Below are 23,980 nucleotides of genomic sequence, written 5' to 3' on the forward strand. Positions count from 1 at the left end.
TTAATTTCCCCATTGACCCATTGGTTTTTTAGTAGTATGTTATTTAGTCTCCATGTAATCATTTTTTCCCTCATTTCTTTTCCTGTGGTTGATTTCTGGTTTCATACCATTGTGGTCAGAGAAGATGCTTGAAATAATTTCTATACTCTTAAATTTTTTGAGGTTAATTTTGTGCCCTAGTATGTGCACAGTCAATCATAGAGAATGTTCCATGTGCACTTGAAAAGAATGTGTATTCTGTTTTTTTTTTTTTTTTGGCTGTAATGTCCTGAAAATATGAATTAAGTCTAACTGTTTTGTTGTATCATTTAGGATCTCTTTTGCCTTATTTTCTGCCTAGAAGATCTGCCCATTGATGTGAATGTGGTGTTAAAGTCTCCTACTATTATTGTATTCCCATCAATTTCTCCCTTTATGTCTGTTAGTATTTGTTTTATGTATCTAGGTGCTCCTGTATTAGGTGCATATATGTTGATGAATGCAAAATCCTCTTCTTGTATTGATCCTTTTATCATTGTATAGTGTTCTTTTTTATCTTTTTTATAGCCTTTTCTTTAAAATCTATTTTGTCTGTTATGAGTATTGCAGTTCCCACTTTCTTGTCATTTCCATCAGCATGAAATATCTTTTCCCATCCCCTCACTTTGAATCTGTGTATGAACTTTGCCCTAAGATGGGTCTCTTGTAGGCAGCATATTGTAGGTTCTTCTTTTTTTATCCAGTCTGCCACTCTGTGTCTTTTGATTGGAGCATTCAGTCCATTGACATTGAAGGTAACATTGATACATGTGTATTTATTGCCATTTTAAACCTTGTTTTCCAGTTGATTCTTTGTTTCTTCCTTTTTCTTTTTGTTTTTCTTTTTGGTTTGATGATTTCCTTTTATTTTATGCTTGTGTTCTCTTCTTTATGGTTTTTGTGAATCTATTGTAAATATGTTTTTGAATTGTGGTTGCCCTGTTTTTCAAGTATGTTAACCTCCTCCTATATCTGCCTGCTTTAGACTGGTAGTCATATAGGCTCAAACACGTTCTTAAAAGAAAAAAAAGGAAGAAGGAGAATCTGCATTTTATTACTCTCCTTCCTCACGTTTTACGATTTTGATGTACTTTTTTTTACATCTTCATGTTTATCCTTTTGCTGTTCCTTGTGTTTATCATCACTTTCACAGATAGGGTTTGTTTGTTTGTTTTTAATCTGTATATGGGCTAATTTAAGTGATTTACTTTCCAATTTGTGATTTCCTCCTTCCTATATCTTTTTGCTTCTTTTCTATTTAGAGAAGACTTTCAGTATTTCTTTTAGGATAGGTTTAGGGTTGTTGTATTCTTTTAGTTTTTGCTTGTCTGAGAAATTCTTTAATTCTCCTATTCTAAATGATAATCTTGCTGGGTAGAGTAGTCTAGGTTGCATATTTTTCCTTTTCAAGCCCTAGAATATATTTTGCCATTCCTTTCTGGCCTGCAGTATTTCTGTAGGGAAATCAGCTGATAGCCTTATGGTGGGTCCCTTGTAATGAAGTCTTTGTTTTTCTCTTGCTGCCTTTAGAATCCTCTCTTTATCTTTAACTTTTGCCATTTTTATTATATTGGGTTGGTCAAAAAGTTCATTCTTTTTCTCTGTAAGATGGTTCTAGTAGCACTTAGTTGTCCTTAACTTCAGTCAAAACAATTTTGTTAGATTGTATGTGACAGCTGTCATATCAGTGTGCATTTAAAAAAAGACATCAAAATTGGTGAATTTTTGTGTAGCCATTTTAATATTGATGATGGAAGAAAAAAAGCAACATTTTTAGCATATTTTGCTTTATTATTTCAAGAAAGGTAGAAATGCAACTGAAATACAAAAAATTGATTGCACATTTGTGCAGTGTATGGAGAAGGTGCTGCGACTGATCAAACTTATCAAAAGTGGTTTGTGAAGTTTCATGCTGGAGATTTCTCACTGGACGATGTTCCAGGGTCAGGTAGTCCAGTTGAAGTTGATAGCGATCAAACCAAGACATTAATTGACAACAATCCACGTTATACCACATGGGAGATAGCCGACATAATCAAAATATCCAAGTCAAGTGCTGAAAATCATTTGCACCAGCTTGGTTATGTTCCTCAATTTAATGTTTGGGTTCTACATAAGTTAAGCCAAAAAAACCTTGTTGGCCGTATTTCCGCATGTGATTCTCTACTTAAACGTAATGAAAACATTCCATTTTTTAAAAAAATTGTGACAGGTGATGAAAACTGGGTACTGTACAACAATGTGGAACAGAAGAGATGATGGGGCAAACGGAATGAACCACCACCAACCACACCAAAGGCCAGTTATCATCTAAAGAAGGTGATGTTGTGTATATGGTGGGATTGGAAGGGAGTCCTCTATTATGAGCTCCTTCCAGAAAACCAAACAATTAATTCCAAGAAGTACTGCTCCCAGTTAGACCAACTGAAAGCAGCACTCAACTAAAAGTGTCCAGAATTAGTCAACAGAAAATGCATAATCTTCCATCAGGATAACGCAAGACTGCATGTTTCTTTGATGACGAGGCAAAAACTGTTACAGCTTGGTTGGGAAGTTCTGATTCATCTGCCATATTCATCAGACATTGCACCTTTGGATTTCCATTTATTTTGGTCCTTACAAAATTCTCTTAATAGAAAAATTTTAATTCCCTGGAAGACTGTTAAAAGCACTTGGAACAGTTCTTTACTCAAAAAGATAAAAAGTTTTGAGAAGATGGAGTTATGAAGTTGCCTGAAAAGTGGCAGAAGGTAGTGGAACAAAAGGGTGAATACATTGTTCAATAAAGTTCTTGGTGAAAATGAAAAATGTGTCTTTTATTTTTACTTAAAAATTGAAGGCAGTTTTTGGCCAACCCAATAATATGTCTTGATGTAGGTCTGTTTGGGTTCATCTTGTTTGGGACTCTCTGTGCTTCCTGTATCTGGATATCTGTTTCCTTCTTTAGCTTTGGGAAGTTTTCAACCATAATTTATTCAAAAACATTTTCAATCCCCTTTTCTCTTTCTTCTACAATCTATGCATAATTCCTATTATGCATAGATTGGCACACTTTATATTATATTATAATATTATTATATTCTCTTATGTTGCTTTCATTTTTTTTTTCATTTGGCTTTCTGTCTCCTGTTTTAATTGGGTAATTTCCATTATTCTGTCTTCCAGATCACTTATTCTTTCTTCTGCATTATTCATTCTGCTATACATTGCCTTGAGCTCAGCTTTTGTCTCAGCAAATGAATTTTCTAATTTTTCTTGGCTCCTCCTTATAGTTTCTAGCTCCTTTTCACAGTATTCTGCATTTCTGTCAATAGCCTTTCTTAATTCCTTCAGCAGTGTTATTACCTCCTTTTTGAACTTGGTATCCATTAGACTGAAGAGGACTGTTTCACTGTTTGTTCCTTCAGGGGAATTCTCTTGGTCTTTTAACTGGGAATGATTCCTCTGCTTCATTTTGCTTGTATTTCTCTTACTCTGAGTTTAGGAGAAACAATTATCTACTGTAGTCTTGAAGTGCTATTTATATGCAGGAGTGTCCCTGCATAGCTTGTGTGAGTTTAATATTGTTTTGGCGTGAGAGCTGGTTTTGGTTTGGATACTTGCTGTCTCTTTCCTCAGCGTGTGCTGGCTGTCATCCCCTTGATAGGGGGTGTGCAGGTGCCTGGTTGCAGCACCCTTGGTGGCTGGCCGCACAGTTCCCAGGAAGGTGGGGGCAGTGACTAGTGCTCGCTCACAGGATGCTTGGCAGTGGTAGCCGTCCATGCCCACCTCTGGAGCCCAAGATGGCAGCGGTGGCTTGTGCTCATCCCCGGAGCTCGTGTAGGTGGTGCCCTGCCACCTAAGAGCATGTGCAGAGAAAGAAACTCCTATAGTGGGACTGCCCCTTGCCTTGTGTGCCCCCCAACAATGGAGGCTTGCCTCTCTGGCAGGCCCTGGCTTCTTTCTGTACTCCCTTGGTCATGGCCCACCACACCCTAGCCCCTGAAGACTGTCTCCATGCAGCCAACCACAGTCTTCTCCCCAGGGTCTGTCCTCAAGCCTGAGCCTCAGCACCCAGCCCCCACCTGCCCCAGCGGACAATCATCTCAGGCTGGGGAGTGCTGGGCAGCACCGACCTTCTGTGCAGGTCTCTCTCAGCTTTGCCCTCTGCAAACCAGTTGCTGCAGCCTCCTCCAAGGCTCCAGAGCTCCCCCTTTGTCCCAGCTGATCTCCCCACCAGTGAGGGGATTTCCCAGTGTGCAGAAACCTGTCCTCTTTCACAGCTCCCTCCCAGCGGTACAGGTCACATTCTGATTCCTTTCTCTCTTTTTTTCTTTTGTCCTTCCCAGTTATGTGGAGATTTTCGTGACCTTTTGGAAGTCTGAGGTCTTCTGCCAGTGTTCAGTAGATGTTCTGTGAGAATCATTCCACATATAGATGTATTTTTGATGTACTTGTGGGAGACGGTGAGCTTCATGTCCTATTCCTCTGCCATCTTGATCTGATCCTCTGTAGACTTTATGATCATGGCCATTCTGACCAGTGTGAGGTGATACCTCATTGTACTTTTGATTTGCACTTCTCTAATAATTAGTGATATTGAGCATCTTTTCATGTGGTTTTTAGCCATCTGTATGTCTTTGGAGAAATGTTTGTTTAGATCTTCTTCCCATTTTTTGATTGGGTTGTTTGTTTTATAGAGAGTTGCATAAATTTTTTTTCATAAATTGTTTTTATACTTTGGAGATTAATTGCTTATCAGTCGCTTCATTTGCAAATATTTTCTCCCATTCTGTGGGTTGTCTTTTCATTTTGTTTATGGTTTCCTTTGCTGTGCAAAAGCTTTTAAGTTTAATTAGGTCCCATTTGTTTGTTTTTGTTTTTATTTTCATTACTCTAGGAGGTGGATGAAAAAAACATGTTGCTGTGATTTATGTCAATGAGTGTTCTGCCTGTGTTTTCCTCTAACAGTTTCATAGTGTCTGGCCTTCCATTTAGGTCTTTAATCCATTTTGAGTTTATTTTTGTGTATGGTGTTAGGAAGTGTTCTAATTTCATTCTTTTACATGTAGCTGTCCAGTTTTCCCAGCACAACTTATTGAAGAGACCGTCTTTTCTCCATTATATATTCTTGCCTCCTTAATCAAAGATAAGGTGACCATATGTGCGTGGGTTTATCTCTGGGCTTTCTATCCTGTTCCATTGATCTATATTTGTTTTTGCGCTATACCATACTGTTTTGATTACAGTAGCTTTGTAGTATAGTCTAAAGTCAGGGAGTCTGATTCCTCCATCTCCGTTTTTCTTTCTCAGGATAGCTTTGGCTATTCAGGATCTTTTGCGTTTCCATACAAGTTGTGAAATTTTTTGTTCTAGATTTATGAAAAATGCCATTGGTAATTTGATAGGGGTTGCATTAAATCTCTAGATTGCCTTGGGTAGTATAGTCATTTTGACAATATTGATTCTTCCAATCCAAGAACATGGTATATCTTTCCATCTGTCTGTGTCATCTTTGGTTTCCTTCATCAAGCATCACATACTTTTCAGAGTACAGGCCTTTTGCCTTCTTAGGTAGGTTTATTCCTAGGTATTTTATTCTTTTTGATGCAATGGTAAATGGGATTGTTTCCTTAATTTCTCTTTCTGATCTTTTATTGTTAGTGTATAGAAATGCAACAGATTTCTGTGTATTAACTTTGTATCCTGCAACTTTATTGAATTCATCGATGAGCTCTAGTAGTTTTCTGGTAGCATCTTGAGGATTCTCTATGTAGAGTGTCATCTGCACACAGTGACAGTTTTAATTCTTCTTTTCCAATTTGGATTGCTTTTATTTCTTTTTCTTCTCTTATTGCCCTGGCCAGGACTCCCAAAACTATGTTGAATAAAAATGGGGAGAGTGTACATCCTTGTCTTGTTCCTGATCTTAGTGGGAATGCTTTCTGCTTTTCACCATTGAGAATGATGTTAGCTGTGGGGCTGTCATATATGGTCTTTACTGTGTTGAGGTAGGTTCCCTCTGTGCCACTATCTGGAGAGTTTTTATCATAAATGGGTGTTTAATTTTGTCAAAAGCTCTTTCTCTATCTGTTGAGATGATCATATTGTTTTTATTATTGAATTTGTTGATGTGGTGTATCACACTGATTGATTTGCAGATATTGAAGAATCCTTGCATCTCTGGGATTAATCCCACTTGATCATGGTGTATGATTCTTTTAATGTATTGTTGGATTTGGTTTGCTAGTATTTTGTTGAGGATTTTTGCATCTATGTTCATTGGTGTTATTGGCCTGCAGTTTTCTTTTTTTGTGATATCAGGGTGATGGTGACCTCATAGAATGGGCTTGGGAGTGTTCCTTCCTTGGAACTTTTTTGGAAGAGTTTCAGAAGGATAGGTGTTAGCTCTTCTTTAAACGGTCAATAGAACTTGCCTGTGAAGCCATCTGGTCCTGGGCTTTTGTTTGTTGGAAGTTTTTTAATCACAGTGTCAATTTCTGTACTTGTGATTGGTCTGTTCATATTTCCTATTTCTTCCTGGTTCAGTGTTGGAAGGTTGTATGTTTCTAAGAATTTATTCATTTCTTCTAGCTTGTTCATTTTATTGGCGTATAATTGCTTGTAGTAGTCTCTTATTATCCTTTGTATTTCTGTGGTGTCCATTGTAACTTCTCCTTTTTCATTTCTAATATTATTGATTTGAGTCCTCTCCCTTTTTCTCTTGATGAATCTGGGTAAACTTTTATCAGTTTTGTTTATCTTCTCAGAGAACCAGCTTTTAGTTTCTTTGATCTTTGGTATTGTTTTCTTCATCTCTATTTCATCTACTTCTGCTCTGATATTTATGATTTCTTTCCTTCCACTAACTTTGGGTTTTATTTGTGCCTCTTTCTCTAATTGCTTTAGGTGTAAGATTAGGTTGTTTATTTGAGATTTTTCTTATTTCCTGAGGTAAGATTGTATTGCTATTAAATTCCCTCTTAGAACAGCTTTTACTGTGTCCCATAGCTTTTTTTTTTTCGATTTTTTTTTATGTGGACCATTTTTAAAGTCTTTATTGAATTAGTTACAATATTGTTTCTGTTTTATGTTTTGGTTTTTTGGCTGTGAGGCAAGTGGGATCTTAGCTCCCCGACCAGTGGTCAAACCCACACCCCCTGCACTGGAAGGCAAAGTGTTAACCACTGGACTGCCAGGGAAGTCCCCCATAGCTTTTGGACCATTGTGTTTTCATTGTCATTTGTCTCTAGGTATTTTAAAATTTCTTCCTTGATTCTTCAGTGATCCATTGGTTGTTGGGTAACATATTATTTGGCCTCCAGGTGTATGTGTTTTTTTTTTTTCTGTAATTGATTTCTAATCTCATAGCATTGTGGTTGGAAAAGATGCTTGATATGATTTCAGTTTTCTTAAATTTACCAAGACTTTATCTGTGACCTGAGATGTGATCGATCCTGGAGAATATTCCATGTGCACTTGAGAAGAAAGTGTATTCTACTGCTTTCAAATGGAATGTTCTATTAATATCAATTAAATCCATCTGGTCTAATGTGTCATTTAAGGCCTGTGTTTCCTTTATTGATTTTTTGTCTGGATGATCTGTCCATTGATGAAAGTGGGACGTTAAATTCCCCCACTTTTATTGTGTTACTGTCGATTTCTTTTTTTTATGGCTGTTAGCATTTGCCTTATATATTGAAGTGCTCCTATGTTGGATGCATATATTCTTACAATTGTTATATCTTCTTTTTGGATTGATCCTTCGATCATTATGTAGTGTCCTTCTTTGTCTTTTAAACAGACTTTATTTTAAAGTCTATTTTATCTAATATAAGTATTGCTACTCCAGCTTTTTTTTTTTTTCTATTAACATGGAATAACTTTTTCCATCCCCTCACTTTCAGTCTGTATGTGTCCACAGATCTGAAGTGGGCTTCTTGTGGACAGCATATATATGGGTCTTGTTTTTGTATCCATTCAGCCAGTGTATATCTTTTGGTTGGAGCATGTAATCCATTTACATTTAAGGTAATTATTGATATGAATGTTCTTATTGCCATTTTGTTAATTGCTTTGGGTTTGTATTTGAAGGTATTTTTTCTTCCCTTCCTTTTTTGTTTTCTTCTCTTGCCATTTGATGTCTGTCTTCAGTGATGTGTTTGGATTGCTTTTTCTTTTCTGTGTGTGTATCTATTGTAGATTTTTCGTTTGTGATTCCCATGAGGTTTTGCTTTGTTCTGTTTTGTTTTGTTATAAATTTATTTATTTTATTTTTGGTTGCATTGGGTCCTCATTGCTGTGCGTGGGCTTTTCTTTTAGTTGCAGCGAGCAGGGGCTACTCTTCGTTGCGTTGCATGGGCTTCTCACTGCAGTGGCCTCTCTTGTTGTGGAGCACGGGCTCTAGGCGCATGGGCTTCAGTAGTTGCGACACATGGGCTCAGTAGTTGTGGCTCGCGGGGTCTAGAGCGCAGGCTCAGTAGTTGTGGCACACGGGCTTAGTTGCTCTGCGCCATGTGGGATCTTCCTAGACCAGGGCTCGAACCCATGTCCCCTGCGTTGGCAGGCAGATTCTTAACCACTGTGCCATCAGGGAAGCCCTCCCATGAGGTTTTGATATAGCAGTCTATATATGTACAAGATTGTTTTAAGTTGCTGATCTCTTAATTTCAGTTTCATTGCACTATCCTGCATTTGTACTGTCCTCTTCTCACGATTGCTGGTTTTGATATCATATTTGTGTGTGGATGATTTTCTACCTTTACTGTATGTTTGCCTTTACCAGTGAGCTTCCCCATTCGTAATTTTCTTGATTCTAGTTGTAGCCTTTTCTTTTTTACCTAGGGAAGTTCCTGTAGGACTTGTTGTAATGCTGTTTTGGTGATGCTGAATTCTCTTAGTTTTTGCTTGTCTGTAAAACTTTTGATTTCTCCATCAAATCTGAATGAGAGCCTTGCTGGGTAGAGTATTCTTGAATATAGGTTTTTGCCTTTCATTACTTTAAATATATTGTGCCACTCCCTTCTGGCCTGTAGTTTCTGCTGAAAAATCAGCTGATAACCTTAAGGGGATTCCTTTTTATGTTATTTGTTGTTTTCCCTTGTTGCTTTTAATATGTTTTCTTTGTATTTAATTTTTGCCAGTTTGATTAACATGTGTCTCGGTATGTTCCTCCTTGGATTTATCTTGTATGGGACTCGCTGTACATCTTGGACTTGAGTGATTGTTTCCTTTCTCATGTTAGGGAAGTTTTCAGCTATAATATCTTCAAATATTCTCTCAGGCCCTTTCTTTCTCTCTTCTCCTTCTGAGAACCCTATAATTTGAATGTTGGTGCATTTAACGTCATCCCAGAGGTCTCTGAGACTGTCCTCGTTTCTTTTTATTCTTTTTTTCTTTATTTTGTTCCACAGCAGTGATTTCTACCATTCTTTCAGCTCACTTATCCATTCTTCTGCCTCAGTTATTCTGCTATTGATTCCTTCTAGTGTATTTTTTCATTCCAGTTATGGTATTTTTCATCTCTGTTCTTTAAGTCTTCTAGCTCTTTGTTAAACATCTCTTTTATCTTCTTAGTCTGTACCTCCATTCTTTTTCTGCGATCTTGGGTCATCTTTACTATCATTACTCTAAATTATTTTTCAGGTAGATTGCCTATATCCACTTCATTTAGTTTTTCTCATGGGTTTTTGTCTTATTCATTCACCTGGAACATATTTCTCTGCCGTCTAATTTTGCCTGACTTTTTGTGTTTGTGGTCTCCTTTCTGCTGGCTGGAGGATCGTAACTCCTCTTGCTTCTGGTATCTGCCCTCTGCTGGGTCAGGTTGGTCCTAAGGCTTGTGTAGACTTCCTGGTAAGTGACATTGGTGCCTGCCCACTGGTGGATGGAGCTGGTCTTGTCCCTCTGGTGGGCAGGGCCATGTCAAGGGTTGTGTTTTTAGGTGGCTGTGAGCTTAACATAGCTTTAGGCACCCTGTTTGTTGATGTGTGGAGCTGTGTTCCTATCCTGCTGTTTTCTTGGCCTGAGGTGTTCCAGCACTGGAGTCTGTATGCTGTTTGGTAGGGCCAAGTCTTGATGCCAAAATGGTAACCTCTGGGAGAGCTCATGCCAATCAGTGTACTCTGGGGCCTCTTCCACCAGTGTCCTTTGCCCACCCCCGCATCCCCCCACCCAGTGAGCCACGGCCAACCCCCGACTCCCTAGGAGGCTCTCCGAGATTTGTAGGTACGCCTATCCCAGGCTCCTATGGAGTTACTGCTTTGTGCTGGGTCTCAGTGTACATGAAACCTTGTGTGTGCCGTCCAAGAGTAGAGTCTCTGTTGCCTCCAGTCGTGCGGAGGTCCTGCATTCAAGCCCTGCTAGCCTTCAAAGCCAGATGCTTTGGGGATTCCTTCTCCGGATGCCAGACCCTCAGGCTGGGGATCCTGACATGGGGCTCAGGACTCTCACTCTTGTGGGAAAACCTCTGCAATATGATTATTTTCCAGTCTGTGGGTCACCCACCCAACGGGTATGGGATTTGATTATGTCACGAAAGCACCCCTCCTGCTGTCTTTTTGTGGCTTCTTTGTCGTTGATAAAATATCCTTTTTCATAGTTTCCAGTCTTTTTCATCAGTGGTTGTTCAGCAGTTGTGGTTTTGGTGCTTTTGCGAGAGCTGGTAAGCTTAAGTCCTTCCACTCCCTTTTTTGCAGTCAAGGGACTGCTTTTAATTTGGACGCTTGCTGCGCCTTTCCTCAGTGTGTACTGGCTATTATTCCCTTGATATGGGTTATGCAGGTACAGTGGCCCTTGTGTGCTCCCGGGTCAGCAGGGGTAGTGCTTGGCACCTGGTGGTGGGTCTTGTATGGGTGACTGCTCTCAGCGCACTCCCTGGACAGCAGGGGCAGGGCCTGGCGCTTGCTCACAGGTTTCGTGTGGGTTTCTCTTTCCACGCCCTCCCGGGACAGTTGGGGCAGGGCCTGGTGCCTGCTCTCGGGTCTCATAGCAGCAGCCCGTGCCTGCCTCTGGAGCCCACTATGGTGGTGGTGACTTGTACCGCCCCTGGATCTCCTGTAGGTGGTGTCCTGTTGCCTGGGAGCACACACACAGGAAACGAAGATCTTCTGGTGGTTGTGCCACTCTCCTGGTGCAAGCCCCTGAACAGTGGCACCTTGCCTCTCTGGTGAGCACAGGCTTCTTCCGGGTACACCCTCAGTTGCCACAGTCCAGCCTCTTCAGGCTGTGTCTGTGCACCCAACCCCCGTCTTCTCCCTGGGTCTGACCTCTGAAGCCTGAGCTTCAGCACCCAGCCCCCACCTGCACCGACCGACTAGTGTCTCAGGCTGGGGAGCACAGGGCGGCGGTGCTGTTTTGACTTCTGCAAACCAGTTGCTGCGTTCTCCTCTGAGGCTCTGAAGCAACCCCTCCGTCCAGGCTGATCTCCCTGCCGGAGAGGGGACTTCCCAGCATGAGGGAACCTTTCCTCTTTCACAGCTCCCTCGCTGGGGCACAGGTCCTGTCCCGATTCCTTCTTTCTCTTTTCCCTTTTGTTCTGCCCGGTTACGGTGGAGGTTTTCTTGTCCTTTCGGAAGTCTGAAGTCCTTCTCCTACCTGCCAGCGTTTAGTAGGTGTTCTGTGTGAATCGTTCCAGTTGTAGATGTTGTTGTTTTTTTTTTTTTGCGGTACGCGGGCCTTTTACTGTTGTGGCCTCTCCCGTTGCGGAGCACAGGCTCCGGACGTGCAGGCTCAGCGGCCATGGCTCACGGGCCCAGCCACTCCGCAGCATGTGGGATTCTCCCGGACCGGGGCACGAACCCGTGTCTCCTGCATCGGCAGGCGGACTTTCAACCACTGCGCCACCAGGGAAGCCCTGTAGATGTATTTTTAATGTTTCTGTGGGAGAAGGCGACCTCCACGTCCTACTCCTCCGCCATCTTGATCCCCTCTGTAATCACAGTTTCATTACTTCTGATTGGTCTGTTTATATTTTCTCTTTCTTCCTGGTTCAATCCTGGAAAGTTGTACCTTTCTAAGAATATGTCCATTTCTTCTAGGTTGTCCATTTTATTGGCATAGGGTCTCCCAATGGTTTGTTCATTAGTAAGTATTTAGATGTTTATGATGTGTAAATCCTGAGTGAAAAATAGTGTTAAATCTGTAGTTACCCCCTAATGGATTAATGAAGTTTTGCCCAGAAGAGATACAGTGTTGCCTGCTTTAGTGTCTATGTTAAAATTCATTTGCAGATTTTGTCCCATCTGTAACTGTGTCTGTACGTATGTGCTCACTGGCCAATTTCACATCCTAGGGCTGTGCTGTTGAGTATAGTACCCATTAGCCACATGTGGCTATTTAAATTTAAGTGAATAAAAATTAAATAGAATTACAGAATCAGTTCCTCCATCATACTAGGCGTGTTTCAAGAGCTAAGTAGCCACTTTGACTAGTAGCTACGGTATTGGAAAACTCTGAATTGTAAGACATTTCCACCGTTCTAGGAAGTACCATTGGACGGGTCTGTTCTAGAGAGAGTTTCAACAATATTAAAGCAGTAGTAGTTCTTGTATGGATGCCTCAGGGAGCAGATCACCTTGTCCTTACTAGGTTGGCTGAACGCCTGTGGTTAGAGCTAGCATGATTAAAACAGTTTGTTCTTTTAAGCAGGTTGAACAAATGCTTTGCAATGTTGTTTATCCCAGGAGGTATCCTGGAGATTCCAAAATTCAGGAATTCTCTATCAGTGGACCCAAATTAGTGTCATTTACTCTACTGTCAAGGTCAACCCTGAAGGCTATGCTTTTTCTTTTACATTATTCCTGGCCAGAGGTCACCCCACCCCCTACCCCACGCCCACCTCCTCCACTTACCTACTTGTTGATGTAAATGATCACCCATTTCCTGGTCACTATCAGCCCTCAAACATTTGTCAACTTTGGCCACTTTCCTAGAATAAATCATTGGGCAGTTTTATTGCTTTTGCACCATGAGTGACATCTTTAGCAAAAGCACCCTCCTTCCCAAAAGTATTAGCCAGCCAGGCCTGGTAAAAATAGATAACTTATCGTGATGCTTCCTGTTGTGTATGATTCAAGTATCAGATCTATAAATGCTGAATGTGTCGTAGATGGAAGAACATTCTTTTGATGTACTCATAACAATTCACGTGATATGGTGAAATACACATGAATCAGCATGAGGGCAAGGAGACCACGGGGCTAGGTGTTCTTTCTGTGTTTGGTGTGTTTGGATTAACAAAGGGATGAGAGTGGGGGGGGGGAGAGGGTGAGAGCTCTAACATGTTGCTGTAACTCCTGCTGGCCTGAGAGGGGTGGGCAGGTCCTTCAGGGAGTCAACCATGATAAGAAAAAGGGTCTTAGGTCTTTTATCAAAACATACTGATATTTGTGGCTTTCTTCCCCCAGAGTTGTGGTGACATGCTGGTTAGCAGTTTACTCTCACCTGTCTATTCAAAGTCCACCCTGACCAGATAAACTAAGACACTCAGCAGAGTCTGTCCACCCTCTCCCCTGCCCCAGTCTCTGGGACCCATTAAGAAGGGAGCACACAGGGTGCTACTTTGTGAATGCCTCACTTCAACTAATATTAAGCTGAGCAAAACCAGGAGGAAGCTTGGAGGCAGTGGACCAAGGGGATGAAAGACCAGAAATCTTTGTCCATGATCACCAGACATCAGAATGTGCTGTTTTCCTAGCTTTTCAATCCTGAATATACATCAGTTGTTCCATTTAACCCATCACTAAGTCTGTTCATCCTTCTTTCCAAGTACTTCTGAAATGTATCCACTCCTCCATTCCACCACCGCAACTGAAATGACCACCATCTTTGCATTAGATTGCTCTCAATATGCCTTCACACAGCAGCCAGAGGGTGATACTGAAAAAGACAAATCTGAACATATCACCTCCCCACTTAAACCTCTTCTTGCTTAGGATAAAGACCAAATGCTCAACCTGGTCTCTTAGGACCTATCTGGCTGACCCCTGCTATACTCTGAACCTCAACTCAACCTCATTCCCTGGACCTTATTAATTATGCTTCTGTCACATAGGCTTATTCGATTCCTGTAATAAGTTAAACTTGTTCCTGCCTCCCGGCCTTTGCATATGTGTTAGCTTGTGCTTGGATAACTCTTCTCCCAATTCCTTCTCACCTGGTCAACTCACACTCATCCTTCACGTTATAGGTTTAGTCACCACCTCCTCTTCATGTATCACTTTTTCTCCCCTGGAACTAGGTCAGGTTGAACTTTTGTTATTTATGTGGGTGACTATTTGATTAACTCTCTTTCCCATAAGATTTATAAACTCCAGAGACAGTATTTTTTATCTTTTACTCACCATTGTAATCCCAGCTCCTAACACTATGCCTGGCAGTTGAGACATGAAAAAATCTTTGTGGACCAAATAAGCAAATAGGTAAATGGTGACTTCTGTTACCTGCCAGGAGAGGAGCATGGTATACAAAGGAAGTTGTAGACTTAAGAGCCCTGGGTTCAAATCCTAACTCTGCCAACTTGTTAGCCAGGTGATCTTGGGCAAGTTGATTTACCTAAGCTTCAGTCTTCTCATCAGTAAAATGGGCATAACCACATTTACATGGGGCTGTGAAGAGTAATGCCCAATGGGCACCCAGTAGGTTCTCAACAAACATACACATCATCATCATCATTGTTATCGTTAGTATCCTATTTGGGGACAATGGGGTAGAAAGTACTCTGGTGAGGTCACAGGGCTCCTCAGGAGGAAGTGACAGATGACACCCAAAAGGAAACAGATAGTAACATTTTTTATTAAATATTACAGTGGATCAAAAAGTACAAAATATCTCTTGCCTGCTATGTGATTGGGAAACTATTGGCACGTAATACAGTATCAAAAGCAGTAATAAGTACAATTTGGAAAACATACAAAATTGAGTGTTTATAGTTGGCTCAGCATTCTTCTGGTAGTGTTTAAACTAATGCAAAGGTTACTCAATAACCTCTCCATTGGGAAACTGTATAGTATCACTGGGCCATGTTGCTATATACAAATAATCACCTTACAGAAGAGCATAGAGGTTACAGAGCTGGAGTCACCAAAAGTATACAATATTTACAACACAGGAAGGTTTAAAAAAGTATAAACAGCCAAGAGATTATGCTGCTATTCTTCAGACATATTTCAACCATGAGGAGACAAGCAGAATATCAAATACATCAACAGCCAACACTGGAATTTAAGTGCTCAAGATACTCATTGCAATGGTGTGGGTCTCACCAGGGCAGACTTGTTCCCATTTTTCTTTAAAATTGGGACAAGAGTAAAACTAGACCAGATGGGACTTGGCTGACCACGACCAAATGTGACTTGTGGGACAACAAGTGAAGAGAAATAAATGGTTCTCTTTGAAGGCACACTACATAAAATATTTTTGTGGGATCACCTCGAAATTTCCATCAGACACACCAACACAGTGAAATACAGTACTTGAGAATTCATGCACCAGGTCAGAAAGTTGTAAAGTCAATGCTGAGTTTTAACAAACCCTTCTGTATATGCCCTGATAAACAAGTGAACTTAAGAGCTTCTAGCTAGTAAATAAATAAGTCAGTCCTGTGGCAAAGATTACAAGTTCCAATCACTTACTAGAATACTTAATTCTGAAACTTGGTTGGGCTGGGTTTTGTGGGTTTTTTTTTTTTCCTTTAATGTTGAGTTGCCAAAAGTTAAGCCAGAAGTTTTTCAGAAATATTATTTAGAATCTCCAAATCTCCAGTAAATCACGGACTTAGTGCATTTTGAATTGCAACATTTCTTGGAAGCCACACTTCGTAAATAGATTCATGACTCCACTGCCAATTAGATTCCACAGTTTCCTTTACAGAACTACCAATAACAATGGTTTGATTGCACAAAGAAAGGCTTGTGCAATTCCATTCAATAATAAGGCCCCTTGAACTCAAACAATGCAAACAAAGCCCTATTTAAGACTTTTTAAAATGTAGTTCTCAGCCAATGAAGAATTCCATGGTCTTTTTGAAGGATTTCCAAGATCTCTGTTCGGAGTTTTAAAACAACACACTGCTTCTGTTGGGAATGTATACCCCCATTTCTCTTTATTTGTCCTGCTGTTTTGCCAAGGGTATGAGCTTCCTCAGACAGAAACAGTGAATCTCCTCCTCGGAAGAGATGAGAAAAACAAAAGCTGGACTATGTTAACATTGTTTGAAAATGGTGTGATCGAATTCCAACATGATGAAACCAGACTGAAATCATTGCAGTGGGGAAAACAAACGCCCCATATTCAAAATGGATAGGTGAGCTCCACCAGGGACAGATGCCCCCATTTTCTTTGAGAAACGAGCTCAGAGAAACCATGTAGGATCTAGCCCATGTCAGCTGCAGAAACACCGGCGTTTCCTCCTTCTTCCATGTCCTCTGATTCTGTGACTTATTCAGTCTAGTGCAGCTTCCTTCTGTGTGTCCTGGCCAGCATTCTGCCAGCTGGAATTGAGATTTGTTTCCGCCCTCTATCTTGTGCAATAGCAGGATAATCTGCATTCACACATTTATAATCTAAATTCTACTAGTCTATCTATGGTTCTATTAAATATATATATATATATATATATTATTCCACAGGAAGGTAAATAATTAATTGAAGCAAATGGAACTCTTAACACTAGATCTCTACATTCTCTTGTTTCCACCTTTGGATATTAAGTATGCTACACTGAATATTTGGCTTCGTATCATAGAGACATTTCAGTACAAATGCATGGCATGCATGGCTTGGTTTAAGAGCCACGGTTTCATTGTTTACCAGTTTTGATCATTTTGCAGTCAGGCTACCTATTTAGAAGTTGAAAATGGTTATCCATTTTCATAGAATTAAATATCTCACAGGTAAAAGACTTGGTTAACTATGGTCCTAATGTCTACCGGTAGTGGTGGGGGCAGGGGAGGGTTGACTGGGGAGTTCATCAAAGCAGTCTTATCAGCAGGGATGGGACCTGGAAGGAAAATCCACTCTCTGTGTCGATCGACTTTTAACACACTTAGAAAATGCATCCACCTTGATGTTACATCTCGGCAGCAAATGAATGAAGTGGCAAGAATGACAGTATACATTCTCTGCATCTTTCGACTGCTTCAACAGCTTGACCATTTCTTCCCAACAGTAAAAGAAATTGTTAAGTGGGCCGTATTGCCAGGTGGTTAAAAACATGACATAAATCACCCTATGGGTGTGCATACACACAGAAGTCATGCCCCATAAACCCAAAGAGGATGGCTTTCTTTTGAACTGGGTAATCAGTTTGCCGGCCACCTCCAAAGATGTGGCCTGTGAGGTTCTTCCTGGGAATAGCGAGAAACCAACTCGATGAAGGCAATGTGACTACCTGTTACTCGAAAGACCACGGCCCTGGGCAGGTATCTGGTGCCTGGGCCTCCCGCTGTGCACTTTCTCCTGGATAGTCAAGCTCTATATCTTCTTCCCAACCCCCCTTCCCAGACTGTTTAAAGGGATCAGTGCCAACACGAATGTAAATCATTTTGGCTTCTATTCTAATTTCTGAAATTCCTAAAATATGTGTGCAGCCCACAGATATGTCCTCTAGACTCTGCTGTTATTCAGCAGCTCGCTGACAGTGAGGTTTTTGTTTTTATGATTCCTCTGGTATGTAGGACAGTTTCACAGCCTAGATAAGGTAAGTACAATGCTCGATATTTTCACATAACCCAACACTTCAAAGCAAAGCATTTGGCCGGGTAAGCAGTGTATAAGCTCTTTCAACTATGCCATTTATGAGGAAAAAAATCCTTAAGTTGCAGATTTGCAAAGGAACGTTCTTTGCACCATTGTGTGCTCAACTGTTTCTTTGATCATTTGTTCCACTAGAATCAGTTGCTTCAATTTGTAAACAATAACATTACCACCCAAAGCTGCTCAAAATGATAAGATGTGGAAAAATTACAAACACACATCAACAACTAAGGACAGTCAGCCTTTAAAACAAAACAAAACAAAATAAAACAGAAACAAGACCTGCAAACAAAAGCGATACTGTTTAATTAAAAAAAAAAAAAAGGGACAAGAAGGAACTGGGAGAAAATAGGACTACCTGTATATAAATTAGGTGAGCAAACAGTGATACGGGTAGTTTTAAGAAGCAAATATATACAGTCAGTTTAACAGTGTTTACTTCTCTGGATTGTTTAATAGTGTCAAAATGAAAGATCTATTGAAGTTTCACTATACATTGCATTGATTGAACCTTGGAGAGTTTTATGAAGAGAGGGGCATCCCTTGGCATATTTGCCAGTCTTCCTTGCCCCTTCCTCTGAAATATCTGCCCTTTTTTGCCCAGATTGTTTCCTGACCATCAGAACTCAGACGGGGTCCTCTAAGTTCTTCCTGGATACACATGAATCCCCTTCACAAGATCCCCGTGCAAAGTGGACCATCTGAGGTGCGAGGGCATCTGTGTTGGCAGGGGCTCAAGACTGACCAGCCAGGGCTAGAGTCATCCCGGAAATATCAGGTATGTTCACCTCCCCTCTGGGCCCCTTTTGGCCGGGACTGATCTCACCCCGGATTAGAAGAATACTGACTTCTAATTCTACAAGCCGTCACCCCGAGGCTAAGGAGTGAAGCTCTGTTATCCACGCCATTTGGGATGCTGGGCAGAGCCAGGCTTACAGTTTCGTACTGGGGTGTACGGACGACAGCTGAGAAGATGGGAAGGCGGCTTGAGGATTTAGAGCAGCTAAAGGGTAAATGCTGTTGTGCAAAAGGTCCCCGTACGAACTTCCTACAGGTGTGGCTGCAGCCAAGTGTCTGTATAGCTGCTGAGAATTTGTTGGCGACGTAAAAATTCCTCTTTGCATCACAAGTGAGTGGAAAGCCAGGGGCTGCATGAGCGGGGAAAGCACAGTCTGGTTTTTCAAGTACTGCAGAGAATGAGAATACCCAGCCGGGAGCCTGGAGTTGAGGCCCGAGTTACACAGGCTTCCAGAATACAAACCTGGGAAGATGGGGGAGGAGAGGGGCAGCTTGTGGCTTTCGGAGGCGCCCCCGGCGTGCCCACCGTGCGTGGCCTTGCTGCCTTCGCTCTCCTGCTCTGAGGCCTTCTCCTTCCCAGAGACCTCCTTGGAGGGGTCCAGAGGAGACACGGCCCGGGCCTTTTTCCCGGCGATCACAAGGTCCAAATCCTCCAGGCTGCGCTTTATGGGACGCGCCGCACCAATGTTCTGGGGGCTCATTTTCCGGTGCAGGATGGGGTGGACCATGCCTTCCATCTTCCTGAAATTCTCCAGTCTCACGGGGTGAGGCTTTCCCGATCTGGAAAGCGATTCAGGGTATTTTTTAGGGGCCGACATGGTCATGGGCGATACCCGACAGGCCTTGGGGTGACAGTCTCGACTCTGGCTGTTTATGACCTGGAACTGGGAGGCGCCCTTGCTCTCCTGAGGCCCGGGCGCCGCGTGGGCCAGGCCCAGGGCCTTGCCTGTGGGTTTGTGGGGGTTCTTGGGAAGGCTCAGGTCGGTTGGCTGCTCGTCTGTGAGGGCTTCCGCCGCAGCCGACTTTTTGTCTTGCAGATGTAGAGACGCCAGGTAATTCACGTGGAGCTTCTCTTGGTGCTTGTGGGAGGGAAAAGCACTGTTTTCCGACTCCCCGTACATGTCCCTGCAAGGGTACTTGCATGTCTGTTCGTTATGCAGGTGGCGCTCAGTGTGCCTGTAGAGGCTGTGGAGATGAGGCGACGAGTAGAAATCGGCCAGGCAGCTGGGCATGTGGGAGTGGGGAGGAGCCCTCCTCTCCAGTAGCTTCTCCTTGCCGTCCTGAGCATCTTGCTTGAGGGCATAGGAGTCGGCAAGGGGGCTAAGGTGGTGCTTGGAGAAGCCGCAGCGGTGGGGCTCCGATCGACCCAGCTTGTCGTGCTTCCAAATGTCATTGATGCCCTTTCTCTCCTCTGAGGGCTTGCTTCTGAAACTCTGGACGTGCTGAATCACCGATGGCCGGCTGACTGCCACGTGGTCAGTGCTTTGGCCGTGGTGGGCCTGGGACAAACCCGAACAGCGGTCGTCCCTCACAATCAGTTTCTTTCTGCTGATCAAAGGGGGTGGGGAGCCATAGGGGTAGCTGCTGGAGAGGCCGGCCCCGCTCACTTGGGACAAAAGTTTTTTCTTGGCCAGCGGGGACATGATGCCTGGGTTGCCCCTTGAGTAGAGCAGGGGCGTGTAATTAAGTCCATGGTTCTCATTCATGGGCCCAGTCAAGTCTTTGTCTTTGAACATGTCAAATGACTGGACCACAAGGACCTTCGGGGTCTGCTTGAGTGCACTGTGGATGTCGTCACTGCCCAGCTGGTCCACCTTCACGGTGCAGTTGGCGATGTAATCCGCCATTGCGGGGAGTTTGTCATCCTCCATTTCACTCTGGTTTGCCAGTGGTGGCTGCGTGGTGGGGAAGCCGGGGAAGGACGCTTCTTGGAGTTCATTTTCAGGGCTCTCTGTAAAACAGCAGGACTTGGGTTCTTGTTTTGAGTCCAGGAGAGCCCGGGGAGAGGTGCGCGACTGTTTGCCAGCCCCGGGGATCGGGGCTGGATCCCTTTCGGGGGCCAGAGGGGCACTCGCGAGCGGAGGGGCAGGCCCCTCCTCTCCTGCCTCCTCGTTGCTGGTACCTTGATCTGTGTCGTCGTCCTTTTCTGGGTCTGCTCGGGACACCGGGGGCCTTGCTGCAAAATCCTGGTACCCTTCCACTTTTTTCTTTGTGTCTGCTACTGGGAGAGGCTCAGCGATGCTTTTCTGGTGTAAAGTCTCTTGTTCCTTCTCTTGCTCTGACGAAACCTGATAAAATATTGCAAAAGATAGTCAGAAGGAAGCCAAATGCGTTGACACTTTATGCTATGAAATAACATATTACACACAGCCGTTTTTTGAAAACAGCCTTTTCAGTCAGCTCATGGAGTCTCTGTGAAGCTTTATTACTCCCAATCATGGCTCTAAACAAAGAAATATAAATTACAGAAACATTAGGGGAAACATGCATATTCACTCCAGTCCCTTATGAGATACCTATCAAAATAGCAAAGTAGTATGTACTGCCGGTATACAGTCATATCACTCCTTGATTCTAATATATAGTTTAATTCTGAGGTTGTTTTCTTGTCAAATCAGTCAATTATCCAAATGGGTTTTAAATTACATGTTGCAGTTTATGACACTTCGGAGAAAGATTTTTTTAGAATCTCTCTTTCAAAAATCCAACCCCGTCTCAACAACAAACTTACTAAAACCCCTTATTTTTTCTTCGAGAGCAAATCCCGTCCTAACGTGTTCAGTATGATGCGTTACATTAGCGATGCTTAAGTGTTAATAATTTCTACCCAGTGCCATATGACATGCAGATAAAGCTAAAATATTGAAAAATTATGCAGATGCTGTGTCAGCCTGTCTACCTGAGGGGCAGAAGGACTCCAGGTCCTTCTAGGCTGCAGCAAACTACATTTCCATTAAAGCTGAAAATGAAATTGTCAAAATTCAAGCAGTGAGTGCCACAACACATACAGCTTTTCTGTTCACTGAAATAAGCTGTAGTCGATGAGATGGATGGTCTTTATGTGTCCCCACTGACAGAAGTTGTGGGCACAGTTCGACTCATTCATTGCATGACGTAGCTGTGCAGACTTTGGCCTTAGAAGGTCATCTTAACTTTCCATCTGTGACCCAGGGGGACTGGCAAGTTCTTTCAAAACTTCTGTCATTCTGCCCTGATGTGTCTTGGTGGAGAACAGTCACAAAACGGTGATATTGAGATGGTCTTCCCCCACCTCCCCGCAAACGCATCCTTGAATATTTATCTTCTTTGTTAAGGAAAGAAGTGTCTACCACCTTAGCATCTTTGGGCAAGACTGAGGATGCTGGTGTAGGGATGCGTAGGAACAAAAGTTTTAAGGAACCACACCCATTTCATAGATATTTCTCCTTAAACCCACTTCAAGATAGCCCTCTGTTTTAGGAATACTTATCATCATTCTTTGTTTTTGTACTAATAGCTGCCTTTTCCAGTACAAATATCATTACTTGTTCTACACTAACAGTCATCATCGGTCTCGTGAGCTTATACATTACATGAAAATATAGAAAAATGACTACGGCTAGGGAAAAAGGCATATTGCATTTAAGTGTTAGTTTCTGATGGCGCTGTGGGGGAGTCTCAGCCCCACTGATGTCTCTATGACCTAGGCCTTCAGGTACATGGAGTTCTAGGTTTTTGGTTGTAAACAGGTTTAGGAGGTCGTTGAAAGCTAGGCAGGAAAAAAAAAAGTAAAGGAGCCTTTTCGTAGGATGGCATTTTATGATTTGCCTTAGTATATTAAATGGTACCTTCCCACCACACAGCTTATAATCTGATTACTTGAAGACAGTGGGTTTGACTAGAAGGGCTTTTTAAGCCCTCCTATCTCCAAATTAAAAACAATGACAATAATAACAACAACAATAAAATTCAACCCCCAAACACACAGTGAGGAGAAATATACTTGCTATGTATAGAAATAGCAATACAAAATATACTATACATAGCAAGTATACACAGCAATATACTTGCTGTGTATACTTGCTATGTATAGTGTATTTCTATATATATATAGAGAAATATACTTGTTATATACATATAACATGGGTCTGTGTAGGAGGCGGGGAGCGATTCTGATCTTTGGGTCAACCTTGGAGAGAGGGTGTTGGATTCCAGGTAGTTTAGATAACATGATCATAATGACCTCGGTCCCTTAGATACTTGCAGTCCCTGAAGGGAACCTGTGGGGGCCTATAGGAAACAGGGAGCCTTAAGGCTTTCAGGATTTCTGTGGACTGCAGGGCACCGGGCTCTACTCCTGACAGACGGCGGTCCGCCTCCCAAGCTGACGGGCTCAGGGCAATGGCCTGAGGATTCCTCCCCCAACTCACAAAGCAGCCCTTTCAATTCTCACGCCCAGAGTGCAGCCATTCAAAGGCCAGCTGGCCTCTTGGTCCTCAGTTTGTCCCCTGGTGCTTTGGCAATGCTGTACATATGGTATCTAATAGAACTCACTGCTCCCAGGCCCTATGATAAATCACCAGACCAACAGGATAAAGGGAGAATGGAATGTAAGCCTTAACTTGGAATTTCCTTGCTTTTGGCCATTTATGTTGCAAGCTTGCAGATGTTTAGAAATATCTGCACCATCCCCCCCTTTTAATTATTAGAGCTTAAAATAATTAGGAAACAAAAATTAAAGCAAATTTCTCTTCTTGGTACTAATATTATCTTCTTACACAGGAGTCAGTTGGGTAAGTTAATTTCTAGTTAGGAGGCTGGTGTGTGTGTTTTAAGCTGGTGTTTAATTAGAGAGTCTCTCATGTGTTCATTATAAACCTGATTTTTAGGGGGTGTTTAATATCAGCACCAAAGTTCCCTCTGGGGTTGAATCTTAGAACGTGCTGTCTTCAAATGTGGCTGCTAAGTTGTTTTTGGTTTGGTTTGGGTTTTTTTTTAATGGGCGGCAGAGATTTTTTATTATTCATCTTGAAACAGAGCCCAGCTCATCCCCCATGACTGTCTGGACGATGACAGTAACGGCTTCTACCAGAGAGCTGTTGGGGGCTGTGGGTAGCTGGGGCCTGTTTTAAAAGGTTCAGAAACTACCTGTTAACAAGACAGATAATCATGGCTTCAGAGGAACCATTTCAAAATTCCCCTATAAATAATACGTACTTAAGATGTTTCTAAATTGGGCTTAACCCAAGTCTGGTACACAGAGGTCAATTAATGGAGGCAAACAAGTCTCTGAAGTTTTTAGGACAGTCCTGCAGAGACACAGCAGATCCCACAATGCGTGCTTTAAAGTCACACCAACTCCTCAGACAGGCTGGCTGTGAAATGGCAGAGAAGCCACATCTTTCGCATGGGAGTCCCTTGGCTTTCAGAGCTGAAGCTCTGGCTCCTTCTA

The 23,980-nt window shown here is 42.3% G+C and overlaps 1 protein-coding gene across 4 annotated transcripts in view; it reads right to left on the reverse strand.

The window, feature by feature from the left end:
* Positions 1 to 14,770: 14,770 nt before the first annotated feature.
* ARID5B (AT-rich interaction domain 5B) overlaps positions 14,771 to 23,980 on the reverse strand; it is a 188,552-nt gene continuing 179,342 nt past the window's right edge. For all 4 annotated transcript variants that reach the window (XM_067710847.1, XM_067710848.1, XM_067710849.1 and 1 more), the window contains one exon: positions 14,771 to 20,837. In XM_067710847.1, the coding sequence (XP_067566948.1) occupies positions 18,684 to 20,837 (2,154 nt within the window). In that variant the 3' untranslated portion in view covers positions 14,771 to 18,683. The remainder of the gene's footprint in view (positions 20,838 to 23,980) is intronic.

This window comes from Pseudorca crassidens, chromosome 16 (assembly GCF_039906515.1).
Source record: "Pseudorca crassidens isolate mPseCra1 chromosome 16, mPseCra1.hap1, whole genome shotgun sequence".
Taxonomy (NCBI): Eukaryota; Metazoa; Chordata; class Mammalia; order Artiodactyla; family Delphinidae; genus Pseudorca; species Pseudorca crassidens.